Below are 13,781 nucleotides of genomic sequence, written 5' to 3' on the forward strand. Positions count from 1 at the left end.
TTGGATATGATGAAAGCGTATGATCGTTTGGAGTGGTCTTACTTGCGAGCTGTTATGATCAACATGGGCTTTAGTTCCCGTTTTACTGATACGGTCATGAGATGTGTGACATCGGTCTCCTTTTCAGCTCTTTTTAATGGAAGGAGTCTGGATGGGTTTAAGCCATCCCGAGGTTTGCGCCAGGGTGATCCAAGCTCGCCATATCTGTTCCTGCTGGCAGTAGAGGGGCTTTCATGTTTGTTGAAAGCCGGCGCATGAGTACGTGGGATCACGGTCGCGCCGAATGCACCTGAAGTTAATCATTTACTCTTTGCGGACGACAGTTTACTTTTCTTTGAAGCAACTGATGCGAGTGCCACTCAGATTGAGGAGTTACTAAGGATTTACTGCAATGCCTCGGGTCAGAGGGTAAACATGGAGAAGTCATCCATTTTCTTTAGTAAAGGAGTACCCAACAATGCTCGTGATTCCATCAAGAACATACTTTCTGTTCACAATGAATCGTTGACAGAGAAATATCTGGGCTTGCCTTCGGATGTTGGGAGAGCAAAGGAAGGATCGTTCAAATACTTGAAAGATAGAATTTGGAAGAAGGTGCAAGGGTGGATGGAGAAGTGCTTATCGTCTGGTGGGAAAGAGGTTTTTATTAAGTCTGTGGCCCAATCTATCCCAACGTTTTCTATCTCATGTTTCAAATTGCCAAGGGGCTTGTGCGAGCATATCAATGGTATCATCAAGAAGTTCTGCTAGGGGAGCAAGAACGGCCAACGGAAAACTGCTTGGGTGTCATGGAAAACTATGTCCAAACCCAAGTTCATGGGAGGATTGGGCTTCAGGGATTTAGAGTTGTTTAACCTAGCATTACTTGCACGCCAAGCTTGGAGGCTTCTACAGAATCCGGGTTCGCTCAGTGCTCGCGTTCTAAAAGCGAGGTACTTTCCAGACTTCCATCTGTTGGATGCCATCTTGGGTGCAGGTCCGTCCCAGGTCTGGCGCTCCATATTAGAGGGGAGAGATGTTCTAGCATAGGGCCTCATCAAGCGTATTGGCTCAGGAACACACACAAATATATGGCAAGATAACTGGCTTCCGAGGGACTACAAACTCCGACCGATATGTGCACGGTCGGCCAACCCACTAGTCCTAGTCTCGGATCTAATTGACTCCACCACCAGGTCATGGAATAAGCATGTGATCATGGAACACTTTATTGCTCCCGATGTTGAAGTTATTGTGAACAAACCATTGAGCACTCGGATTCAGGAAGACTTTTGGGCCTGGCATTACGACAAGCGGGGAGTCTTCTCGGTTCGATCGGCTTACCGAATGATATCTGCAGTCAAGACACAGAGGAAGGACTGGCTTGATCACCGGCCGGGCCACTCCAATATTGCAGCTGATAAGAGTTCTTGGTCGCAGCTTTGGAAAGTGCGGGTTCCTTCCAAAATCAGGGTGTTCGTATGGAGGTTAGCACACACGTCGATCCCTACGAGGCTTGTTCGACATGAGAGGAACATGGCGGATACACCAGCTTGCTCGATTTGTGGAGCCGAGGAGGATACCTGGCGTCACTCCCTGCTGAGCTGCCGCATGGCCAGATGCGTATGGGCCTTGGGTGATGAGGAGCTTCTGGAACATGTGATATCAAACCAGAACGCCGACGCACGGCTTTGGTTATTCTGGTTGTTCGAAACAACAAGCCAACATGATTTAACGCGTGTTCTAGTGACAATGTGGGCAATTTGGTGGGCTCGCCGAAAAGCAATCCATGAGAACGAGTTTCAAAGCCCACTGTCAACTATGAACTTCATCAGGCGGTTCTTGGATGAGCTGGATATTGTGGAAGCTCAAAAGACGCGATCGTTTTCAGCGCCTGCGGCACCGAGAGCACGTGCATGGCTACCGCCCGATGGAGAAGCTGTGAAGCTTAACTGTGATGGCGCCATATCAACACTGGGCGAGAAGGGAGCGGCTGCTGTGGTATGTCGAGACAAATCAGGGAAGTTTCTTGGAGCATCAGCACTTGTTTTTGAGGGCTTGATCGACCTGGCGAGCTTGGAGGCACATGCGTGCAGCGAGGCCCTTGCCCTTGCTCGCGATTTGAACTTGCAGGAGCTGGTGATTGCATCAGATTGTTTAGAAGTGGTCTCCAACATGAAACAACAAGCATTACCAGTGTATGCGTCGGTTCTGCAGGATATACACATTAGCAAGAACCTTTTTACTTCAGTTATTTTTCGCTTTAAACGTAGAGAAAATAATTTCGAGGCCCACTCGGTTGCAAAAGGAGCTGCGTCTCTGCCGGTGGGCCGCCATGCGTGGCTATGCGTGTATTCCGGATGTGATGAGCTTTGAATAAAATCCCTAGTTACCTTAAAAAAAAATAAGCGTCCCGGGTGTAGATGCTAGCCCTTCTCCCCAACGTCACATTGCCTTGCAGCGCTCTCGCCGCCGGGAACTCACGATCTGCGAGGCAAGGCGGCGCCGGCTTGGCCTCGGACCGAGAGAAGACTGCCGTTCGGCCTCCTGTGCGCGCGCTTCCGCCTCTTTGCCTCGTGCCCACCTCCGGCAGGAAAGATGCCGCCGGCGCCGGCGTACGCCGTCCTCGCCGCAGCCTTCAGGACGAAAACCCCCGTCTCCGGTACGCACCGGCACCGTATCCACCCCACCTTCTTATTCTTCCTTATATCTTCCACCTCGCGCCTCTCTCTGCTCGGATTACTGCTCCCCTCGTCCGACCGACGAGCTGTCCGTCCCGCGAACGCGTTCCCCGTCTCAACTTTGCCTGGTTTCCAGATTTGGGTACTAGGAAACCAAGTGCCACGCTCTGAAATCTCCGGAGAAATGCTAACTCAAATACTTTTATGCGCAGTTCATAGGTGGCTCGGCGTTTTTGCTTCACGCACGCCGACTGTTCGACAGAATGCTTTGGAGGTGCTTCCTGATGCAGCCTTGCCTCCACGCTTCCACCCAAGCATTCTTCCAAGTGGATATGTTCTCGGTTCACCAAGGTTTTGCCATACAAGCGCTTCAGAGGATTCCCCAGATGTCCGCTCCGGTGAAGTTCTGAGAGTTCTGAAGTCCTGTGCTGCTGATGCTGACCTTGGCAAAGACCTCCGTCAGTTTGCCAATGAGATGGACGAGGATGTTGTTCTGAAAGTCCTCCAGAAGCAGAGGTCCAATTGGCAGATTGCGCTGTTGTTCTTCAATTGGGCAGCCGGGCTGCCTTCGTATGAGCACGGCCCAAGGACCTACACTGAGATGCTTGACATCCTTGGGCGGATGAAGAAGGTCAGGCTTATGAGGCAGCTCTTCGATGAGATTCCTGAACAACGCCGTGGGTTGGTTGTAACGAACAGGATGTTTGCTGTCTTGTTGAACCGGTATGCAGGGGCGCACAAGGTGCAAGAAGCGATCGAGATATTCTACAAGAGGAAGGATTATGGGTTCGAGGTCGACTTGGTTGGATTCCAGATACTTCTGATGTCGCTCTGTCGGTACAAGCATGTTGAGGAGGCTGAGGCCCTCTTTCTCCAGAAGAAAGATGAGTTCCCTCCTGTCATAAAGAGCTGGAACATCATTCTTAATGGTTGGTGTGTCAAGGGAAGCCTGGCTGATGCTAAAAGGGTTTGGAACGAGATCATTGCATCTAAGCTTAAGCCGGACCTGTTCACATATGGTACGTTCATAAATGCACTAACCAAAGCTGGCAAACTTAGTACGGCTGTGAAACTATTCACAAGCATGTGGGAGAAGGGAATCAATCCCGACGTGGCAATTTGCAACTGTATCATTGACCAGTTGTGCTTCAAGAAAAAGATTCCAGAAGCACTTAAGATTTTTGGTGAGATGAATGACCGTGGTTGCCAAGCAGATGTGGCCACCTACAACACTTTGATCAAACACTTCTGTAAGATAAGGCGGACGGAAAAAGTTTATGAGCTTTTGGATGATATGGAGAAGAAGGGATGCTCTCCAAACAACATGACATACACCTACATTCTGAAGACAACTGAGAAACCGAGAGATGTTATGAATTTGATCCAGAGGATGGAGGAATCAGGTTGTAAGTTGGACTCTGACACGTATAACTTAATATTGAACCTCTATGTCAGTATGAAATATGAGAAGGGGGTACAGCAAGTATGGGAGGAGATGGAGAGGAATGGATCAGGTCCAGATCAGCGATCATTTACTATTATGGTCCATGGACTTCATTCCCAGGGACAGCTGGACCAGGCTTTGCAATATTACACGACAATGAAGTCGAGAGGGATGACTCCAGAGCCAAGAACCAGGATATTGGTGAAAGCAATACATATGAAGAAGGATGGGCCTGAGACTGAAGATCGATCCCCAAGTATGACTGGGAAAAATCTAAAATTGGATCGTCGATCAGGACTTTTCCAAGTTCGTAAATAGTCACCGGAAGATTCTGCTTAATTATCCTAGCAGAAGATGCTGAGCATATGGGCTTATGGAACATAATCTAGTGACTTACAACCTTGGGCTAAAAGAAATCCACAAGAGAAGAGTCATTGACAATACGATGCCCCAAAATTTATGCTGTTTGAAATGTCACAGCAGGATATGTTTAGGATGTATTGGGCAATTCAATTGTAGGTACTTGCTTAGATGCTTGTATTCTGGAGATGTATGTGTAATACTTACATATGTTTGTTTCTTCATGCATTATATATGTCGTTCATAGTTGTTTCTGACAAATGAAGACATAAACAGGGATAAAAATATGTCCAAATATCTTGTAAAATTGAAAAGGTCTGCTAAGTGATGATACTACTGGTTCTGTAGGGCGAATAATTACCAGTTGAGCTAATGGTACTATACTGAATTGTTAGTCCGGTCCAATTCACATTTGTGTGCTAAAGTTGTACCACCTTTTATTTCTGTTGAATTTATAGATCTATCAATGAATGGCTACACAGTACACATGACTAATCATATCTAGTTCAGAACCACAGTTCCATCAGCCATTTTCGCACAGCCAATGGGCAGAAGCTACTAGGTAAGCAATTGATCTGTCACTAATTGCTGCCACCGAATCACCTGCCGCTCATTTTCCCTGTTTTCTTTGTACTTTTCTATCTTATGCTCAAGAGAAGGGAATGAGTGATTTATTTTTGTTAACAAAATTATACATATCAATTTTGCTTTTTGAGGAACGAGCCACTGTCTATAATTCTGTGTTCTTTTCGTAGGCGGTTTAGGTTCCTAAAGTACTAGAGCTATTTATATATTGTGTTTTGGCGAAGATTAATTTTGAGTTAATTTTGTGGAGAAAAGTTAATATCATGATGCCAACTTCTGCATGTTTAGCAGGCTGACTAAACTGTGACAAATTAATTCAAGTTTTTTAGGAATGGAAATAGCATGTTTGCTGATTGCTGAATTCAGGGAACCAAAAGCAATAGGTAACCTTAGCATTGTGCTTTTTATTTGCTAAAATATATGCTCCATCATTTTGGATCCTAACTGAGGCAAATGATTTCACTAACTTTTTTCATTGAACAAATAACTGGAGTTTTTTTACCTATATAACATCGTGAAGTCAACCTCCAACTGTTGAGCAGGGGTGGGTTATTTGTGAATATCTGAATCAATATTTTGTCTCGAGGCAGAAAGATACCATGTTTACTAAATGCTTATTGCTTAATCCCTGTAACCCATGACCATTGTAGGAGTAAGCTTGTTGGTAAGCTTTTCTAATACATTTTGGGCCCAAGCAAAGTCACTGTCGCTAAGCCAACACTCAAAAGATAATAACAACCATAAGGATATGTCATGCGTGAATACATTGAAAAGTGATGTCAAAAGGCAGCTGGGATTCTCACAAGCTGTCAATGTAGTACATGCCAGCTTTGACCAGGGAAGGCCTATAAGAAGGCCATGTCAGCAAGCTTTGTTGGTAGGTAGCAGGTACACATAAGCTTTTGCTGTCTTTCGCCCTTTCCATCATGACTGTACTAATGGCCTCCTGGAGAGCAACTCAGCAATGAGGCTGGCACACTGCTCGCGTTCAGGGCGGGACTCAGCAGCCATGGCTCTGACCTGCTCATCTCCTGGAACGGTAGCACTAGCTTCTGCAGCTGGAGGGCATGGCATGTAGCCGTGGACAGCGGGTGGCGACGCTGAGTTGGCGAATACTTACCTATCTGGCGTGATTCCAGAGAGCATTGGTAAGCTGGACAAGTTGGTTTAGCCTATATACAGCATTGGTTTGTCAGGCTTCATACCTTCATCACTTGGAAATCTTAGACAGGTTAGTAGTAGGCTTTATGCATACTATGGCAACTGGGAGGGACCGATTCCAGCAAGCCTGGGGAAGTTGAAGACTCTGTTTGTCCTTGACCTGTCAGCGAATCCTATATATCTACTCCTTCACTTTCCTTTTACTTGGACTTATCAATACACTATCTGGACCGCTTCCTGCTGAAGTTGGTAGCTTGGGATACCTTAATCAACTGAATCTATAAGGAAACCAATTGTCAGGTAGCATACCTGATGCCATTGGAAATTGCATGGTATTGGAACGACTATTGCTGGATCAGAACTTTTACGATGGAAGCATACCTCAATCTCTGAAGAATATAGAAGCTTTCACTTTTCTGAATCTCTGAATCTGCTGTCCGGTTGTATTCCTGATACAGTCTGGATCTACCTGAACTTTCATGGTTGAATGCGAAGCTCTGAGAAGAGCGCGTCATCGCTGCCTCATTAAGATCATCATCTGTTGCTCCAGCATTAACCTTTGAGGTTAAGAATTCAAGGCTCTGGTTTTTTAGCTCATGCCCAATGGCAGTTTGGAAGGTTGGCTTCCTCCAAAATCTAAGTTCCCCACTCTGAGCCACGCTCAGCCTAGTCCTGAGACTAGATATTGCTGTTGATATCATCAATGCTTTGAACTATCTTCACAATCATTGCCAGCCACCAATAATTCATCGCGATCCCAAGCCAAGCAACAGACCTTGATGCAGGAACCGAACTTTGTTAAATTCAATCAGCTTTGCTGGAACAAGGGGTTCCATTGGTTACAGTTCTTCGGATAACACACATTTCTTCTCATTATTTTCGTTTGTGAGTCTTGACTTCCAGCCTTTCATATCTTGCATATATTTAAATGATTGGTTTGTAATAATCAAGTAAAACATATGAAATTTAAATAATTGAATAGTATTGCCAAGGGTTTTGTCTTTTCTGATTTCTCACCTCCTTTGGATGTTTACATTATTAGCATACCAGTGCTTGTGACATCTTTTACTTGCATATATTTTCATGAATACTTCATAGTGATCAATATGTTAATACTTGAATAATTGTAGAGTATGGTGAAGGTTATATTGTTTCAACTCTTGGGCATTTTTCCAGTCTCGGTATACTATTGCTTGAGATGTTTACCAGAAGGAGCCCTACTGATGACATGGTCAAAGTTTGAACCTGCATAAATTTGCTGTAGCTGCTCTTCTCAGCAGGGCCATGAAGATGATCCAACAGTTTGGCTGGATGAAGAAAGGAAAGACTTGGGTGCTGCTGATGTAAACAATATGGTAAGAACCAGAAGAGAGGAACATTTGGTTTCACTGATTGCGTTTGGTGTATCCTACTGAGAGCGGAACCCATGAGAGTGAGCACTGATGAGAGATGCTTCTGCGGAGGGACGATCTACTTACTTTGTTCCCTAATTTCATTCAAGAGATCATAAGAAAAGAATTGGGTTTCCGCTGAGCTGAAACAATATGAGAATGGTTCTAGTAAACCAAAACTATCGCTACCTCAGGATTTCCAGTTCTCTAGTTGGGAATCCAGAAGTCAAAAACTGAGGGTCATTTTCTTTCACTCTGGAGATATTTAGCACAGAAACTCTATGTACCATACGTGTGAACTGTTATTTGAAATGACCGCACTTCACTAACAGTGGTCCGAATGACCAAAATTCTGGATGAAATAATAAGTATATACTGTATTGGAATGTTAAACATAATTTGGGGAATGAATACACCACAGCCTTGTCTCTTCGTAATAAATAATTGGTAAAGAGAGGTGCTTATTGTAGTTAAGGATAAGCGGCATGTGGTTGCTGCAATACAGCTGCAGAGCAGGAAATGGGTTGCATAGCACCAAAATAATATTTAGTTATTCAGGACACTGATCCATCAACAACGAGAACTCCTGCATCTGAATATTCTTCATAAGTTCTTATTGTATTCGCAATGTGAGATCAAGTGTACATGTATTGAAAGGAAGAATCTGAAGCTCGGTGGGTGCATTTTCAATGTTCGGCTGTTTGAACTTCAGGTAGTGATTTGCACACTTTATTCTGAAAAAAGAGTATTTGTTGTGTATTGTTGTTACCAGTACATGAGCAACTTAATGATATATTGAGTTTGACATGGCAAAAAATTACCAACTGACGTACAACTGGCTTTCTTCTTTTTTGCTGAAATACTATTGGCTGTTTGGCCCTGTCTACTCTGAACATTATTCATATATTTCTGTTCAAAGTTATTTATCATGTACATATTTCCTGTTGGATTTGCAGATCAATCAACGAGTGGCTACATATGTGCGAGCTCATCATTTCTTAGTCAGAACCAGAGTGGTGGATGTCCACTTCCACACTGCTAATGCTCAGGTAAGCTATAGCCCTACAGCTGACACTTAACTGCTCACCCCCTGCTTTTCTGTTTTCCTGCCTAGTCTTTGAATTCATGATAGGTGAACAGTGCTTCAGAACAAGCAACTAATTTTATGGGTTGACACTTCCGTAAACAAAATAAGTTACAAATTCAGAGTAACCAGCAGCATGACATCTCCATGACATCATGTCATGCACGTCATGCTTCCATGATCTGCAATTACATAGTTTCACATGGCTAGTTCTTTTTTTTTCTCCAGATGATTCACTTGGCTATAGAGATTTGATCAAAATGGTGAAAGCAAAGGAAATATGTACATCCCGTTTCGATGCCCGTGAGAGAGAAAGAGAACATATTTTTCTCAGGAGATCTGGAATTAATCAGTTAATGTTTTCTTTCAGAGTACACCTGTGTGCTTGATCGATCTATTAATTGCAGCTAACACTGATTAGTTTCCCCTAAAATTAGGTGGCGCCCAGATGCCATTCTCGTTGGTGACGTAGGATGTGCACGCGAGAGGCACCAAGCACAACCCTCTACTGCGAAGATCAACCTTTGCTTCCTCCTTCTGATGTCCGGTGTCTGACAGCCCCTGTCGACAGAAACCAACATGAATGCGTAAGCATCATCAGGCAAGTAGTATTTCTTAGATTGGACATAGGCAAATATAACAGTTTAAGTCTACCCATTGCTTATTAACAGGTTTTAATTTTTTTTCCAAATAGATTTAAAGTTCATAAAGTATAAATAGTTATGTACCCGCTGTTGTGTTGTCCTGGCTTTCTTATGTTTGGCTGATCTCATGTACGGCCCGCTTAAAGTCTGCATGAAATAAATGAGCGATGATGGTCAGGATGCAGCGCTATATGGCACATAGAGGCATTAATTAGTTTGACCTGACTAAGAATTAATTAGAATTACCTCGACCTGGTCTTGAAGAAACTTGATGTACCCAATGGCCTCCATCAGCACTGATGCTGTGTCAGTCTGCACACAGCCAGGAAGATATACATGTGAGGGATTCTCCTTTTAATGAAGATTTTACTGTTTTTTTTTTGCAAGATATCAACTAGTACATGTAGAAGCATCTAAGAGGTAAATTATGCGTCGAAATATTATTTATTTGCTAAATGTATCTTTTGCCCAACTGTACTCTGTACCCCAAAGAGTAAATTCAGCACAGGAGGGTCTGTGCATACATACATAGGACAGGTTGACCTTAAATACCGTTTAAGTCTGAAAACATTGTTCTTTGGGCTATACAGGTTCATATGCTTGGTAGCATTGTCATTATTGACAAATTGAGGTACGAAAAGGACTAAACCATGCTGGTCATGTACTTTCGTGAGAGTGCAATTACCATAAGGCCGTGTATTGTCATTGTGATAATATATTTCATTTACCCAACTAGTTTTTGTCTACTTTCTTGTTGATTAATTAACCAGTCTTTTTCCTCTATTCTTGTGACCATGAGTTTTCCAATTATAAAATAAGTCCAGTACAACGCAATTCACAGTTTGAACACTGAACCAAATTACATGTTAATTTTTTGGTGGTAAATGGTAATTTGTTAAGCTAGCTAGCTTGTTACCAGTAAGTACGTACCTTGCCGAAGGGTGAGACCATCTGTTGAAGAGCAGCAATCCTATCCCCTAGCTTCTCTTTCCTTACCTAATAAAAAGGACAACACATGCATGTAGTGCAGGTACTCACTCATTAATTAACAAGCATTGCAGATAAACACATGCTCAGTAACACATGAGCAGTAGTGAATTAGTGATCAGTACAACACACACACACACACACACTAACCAACACAACACAACACAACACACACACACGCACACACACATATGAGGAGAATAGACTTGACAAGACAAAACAAGACATTCTCTTGGGAGTAGAGTAGATAGAGAAAATGCAATGCATGTGTAGAAATGTTGGAGATGTAGTCAGGAGTAGTACGCACCTTGAAAGAAGGGAGGATATTGTTGTTGGTGGCGGGCCGCGAGTGGAGCAGCCGAGCCTTCTTCTTCGACGATACTGCTACCATTTGCAATTGCTGCTCCTCGTGCAGGCTTCCCCCTCCTGATGATCTCCCCGCCGCTGCTTGCAGCGCACTTCCGTTTCCGCTCAATAAAGCAGCAGGCACACCCATCTGCATACGTCGTACCAAATTATGTATCCAGACAGTAAGCACACACAATTAATTAGTCTTGTACACAAATTTTTGCATGTTTTTAAGATAGAAATGCAAATTGATGGATACTGGCTACATTGTAATAATTGCGTTGATCGCCGAACTGGATCGATCTGGACGACATGTATGCAATTGCTCAACAGTGGTTAGTTGCAGCCTTGCAGATCATCACTAACTAATTAGTAAGCACCAGTTACTATGGATGGATGGAACTGCAAGAGGGTCATATGCTATAGTAGTACTTTTGGGCCGGCGAGAGAAAAGATGACCCATCCATGCCATCGATCCATCCATCCATCCATCCTAAAGCTGCTTGCTTGCTTGCTGCATCACACGCAGACCAGACCAAAAGGCTGCATGCATATGTACTGTACTGCTATCTAGCTACCTCTTGCAAATGGGTCAGCAAAATTAAGCTTTTTTCCTTTCAGCTAAGCTAGGCTAGATCGGCCATGAGTTTGCAGTAAATGGTCAAAAGGCCTTTTTTTCCATTCAGCCACCTAGCAGTTTAGATCCCTGGTTAGTATTAATTTCTGTACTTATACAACTGTTGTGCCAGCAAATTCACAATTCAGTCCTACTGCCCTACAGTTCTCTACCTCGTTAATTGTACATTTTCCAGCATGGCTCTCAATTAATTCCCCATCTGTTTAATTAGATCGAGGAGGACGGTACAGTAGTAGCACTGACCTTGTTGTAGGTGTGGAGAATGGAGGATGGCCCTTGAAGACGATGAACAGGAGGAGGGAGCCCATATGCCACATGATGCTCTCCCATCCCCAGCAATGGCGCCGTCCCACCGCCGTTATGGAGCAGCACCGTCGAAGAAGCTTGGCTGCAGCTCAGCAGGCTCTTGCAGAATTTAGCCGAAGCTAGCATCTCGAGGGTCGCCTCCGCGCGGCCGCCAAAAGGCCCCGCCGCGACTGGGCATGGAATCTTCTGCAGCCGCGAGACATTGACGCTTGGGAGCACGACGGCACCGTCAACGGCCATGTCGTCATCGTAAGCCATGCTCGACGACGATGACGGTCTTGGAAGCGCAAGGGGCCCCGGTAGCTCGGCGTCCTCTTTGACCGCATCTTGCGCTGTCTCGTTTGAGTCTCCATCGGCGGCGCCACAGCTGCTACTCCATTGGAACCCTAGCTCTTGCATCATCAGCAGTGAGCTCAGCTGATGATGAGGGTTTGTTGTCAATGGAGCAGCAAGCAACTGGCTATGGCTATGATGCTGGTGGACTTGTGCTGACAGGAGTGCCTCAAGCTCGTCTGAACTCAACTGCTCACTGCAAAGAGTTCAATTTTATATATGTAGATAGATGTGGTCTGCTTAATGATTCATCCAACATAATAAATAAATTACTAACTAACATGAGATTGACGATGACAAGAGGAAGCATACACACACCACCTCTTGTAGGAAACCAACAAAATAGTAAGATCTACTAGTTGCTTGCCACGCACATTAAATTTGTTTCTTCCCTTCTTTTATTCTCTCTCTAAACTTGTCATTTTGCTGTGCCACAATTCCCAACGCACCGGGACAACCAGAACCAGGTGCTACTCTAGCAAACAAGCAACCCAGAAGAAAACTCCAAATCCTAGGAATCATTCATATATGCATCTGAGAGAGGGATGCAAACTCAAACAGCATGACTGTGAGCACACCTTCCTCACTTAATTTTCTACTTTCAACTATTAGGAAGATTCTACCCTCTCTTTCAACATTTTCTCAACAATAAAAAAAGAGTGGTGAAGATGAAAACTGCTGAACACATGAGCAAAATTGAAGGTGCTTACAGCATTAGTGGTTGGCTCCATTGGTGGTGGTTGCCTCCGACAGCGTGATGAAGAGCTGGAGCGAGCGGCGGCGGCAGGGAAGAAGAAGGCCATGGGAGGTCATCTTGCAAGAGCTGGTGATCCGCGCTGAGGTCGGAGGAGGAAGACGAGGATGCCATCATGGTGCTACACTGCACTAGCTATACTAATTAAAAGCTAGGAGATCTTGATGTGCTACTTCCAAGAGGGGAAGGAAGCTTAGAAAATGCCAGTCAAGCTAGCTCTCTCTAAGCTTTCTCAAGAACACAACCTCCAATGGGAAACTATAATGCTGCTACTGTTGAGTTTGAAAATGGAGATGCCCATGAGCCTTTCTCTTTCTCATAAGGCTTTCACCCTTTTATCTTGGGTAACTTTTTCTCTCTCTTACCCCTTTCAAGGCACCAGCAAAGAAAGGTGACTCTCTCTCTCTCTCTCCTCTCCCCTCTCTCCTCTCTCTCTTGCACATACACTCTCTCTCCCCTCTGCCAATTACAGGTGAATCATTATAACATTTTCTGCTAGGATCATAGGATCTCTGCCTTTAGATCCCGGAGCATAGGCTCCAACACAAAGAGACAGTCTTTCTCTCCCGCCCTGGGGGTGTATTATTTCCCATAAGCTGTACGTGTCAGCCTCTAGTACAGACATGGTACAACATTGTTCTCCAGAAAAGAAAACGGGTCAAGCAAACTGCCAAGGTATGTCAATTATCTGTCTTGGAACATCTATATAGCTTGTATTTGTCCACATATATGCACGAATGACAGGTTGATAGATGTACGTACATATCAAATCATGTTGCGACTGGGTGGAAGTAGAAAAGGTCCTTAATTGAAAACCAACCATATATGTGAGCTGTGACAGTAAGTTATAATTAACATAGCTAATTAGTACGCCAACTGTGGTGGAGTAGCTATACATATGTCCAAAAACAAGCACACACTAAACTACTTAGAAATTGCATTGCAGAACAAAACTAGCTACTATAAGTTATGCAGTTAAACTGTTAAAGGTCCTCCCGGCCTGGCATACAAGGCCCCACACTATTCAAGTCTAACTTTGATCACCGATTTAACGAAAAAAATATGAGTTATATTCTGCAAAAGGTTA

The 13,781-nt window shown here is 44.1% G+C and overlaps 2 protein-coding genes across 2 annotated transcripts; one reads left to right on the plus strand and one right to left on the minus strand.

Moving 5' to 3' along the window:
• The first annotated feature begins 2,382 nt into the window (after window positions 1–2,382).
• Window positions 2,383–4,845, plus strand: LOC123077180 (putative pentatricopeptide repeat-containing protein At3g15200). Its single transcript, XM_044499397.1, has 2 exons — window positions 2,383–2,641; window positions 2,873–4,845. Exons 1-2 carry the CDS (start codon window positions 2,578–2,580, stop codon window positions 4,420–4,422), a joined length of 1,614 nt encoding a protein of 537 aa, XP_044355332.1. The 5' UTR covers window positions 2,383–2,577; the 3' UTR covers window positions 4,423–4,845.
• A 4,036-nt stretch (window positions 4,846–8,881) lies between these two features.
• Window positions 8,882–13,087, minus strand: LOC123073993 (uncharacterized). Its single transcript, XM_044496960.1, has 7 exons — window positions 12,651–13,087; window positions 11,545–12,136; window positions 10,624–10,812; window positions 10,260–10,325; window positions 9,576–9,641; window positions 9,414–9,476; window positions 8,882–9,246 (listed from the first exon to the last, which is right to left on the minus strand). Exons 1-7 carry the CDS (start codon window positions 12,809–12,811, stop codon window positions 9,103–9,105), a joined length of 1,281 nt encoding a protein of 426 aa, XP_044352895.1. The 5' UTR covers window positions 12,812–13,087; the 3' UTR covers window positions 8,882–9,102.
• Between the last annotated feature and the right edge of the window lie 694 nt (window positions 13,088–13,781).

The sequence above is a fragment of the Triticum aestivum genome, chromosome 3D, assembly GCF_018294505.1.
Source record: "Triticum aestivum cultivar Chinese Spring chromosome 3D, IWGSC CS RefSeq v2.1, whole genome shotgun sequence".
Lineage (NCBI taxonomy): Eukaryota > Viridiplantae > Streptophyta > Magnoliopsida > Poales > Poaceae > Triticum > Triticum aestivum.

Bases quoted from the DNA above. Each gene is read 5' to 3' on its own strand.
- LOC123073993 (XM_044496960.1), bottom strand. From the start codon at position 12,811: ATGATGGCATCCTCGTCTTCCTCCTCCGACCTCAGCGCGGATCACCAG. The intron at 10,813-11,544 runs GTCAGTGCTACT...CGACGTATGCAG, and splicing joins TTCTCCACACCTACAACAAG to ATGGGTGTGCCTGCTGCTTT. The intron at 9,247-9,413 runs GTACATAACTAT...TTCTGTCGACAG, and splicing joins CCAGGACAACACAACAGCGG to GGGCTGTCAGACACCGGACA.
- LOC123077180 (XM_044499397.1), top strand. From the start codon at position 2,578: ATGCCGCCGGCGCCGGCGTACGCCGTCCTCGCCGCAGCCTTCAGGACG. The intron at 2,642-2,872 runs GTACGCACCGGC...TTTTATGCGCAG, and splicing joins GACGAAAACCCCCGTCTCCG to TTCATAGGTGGCTCGGCGTT.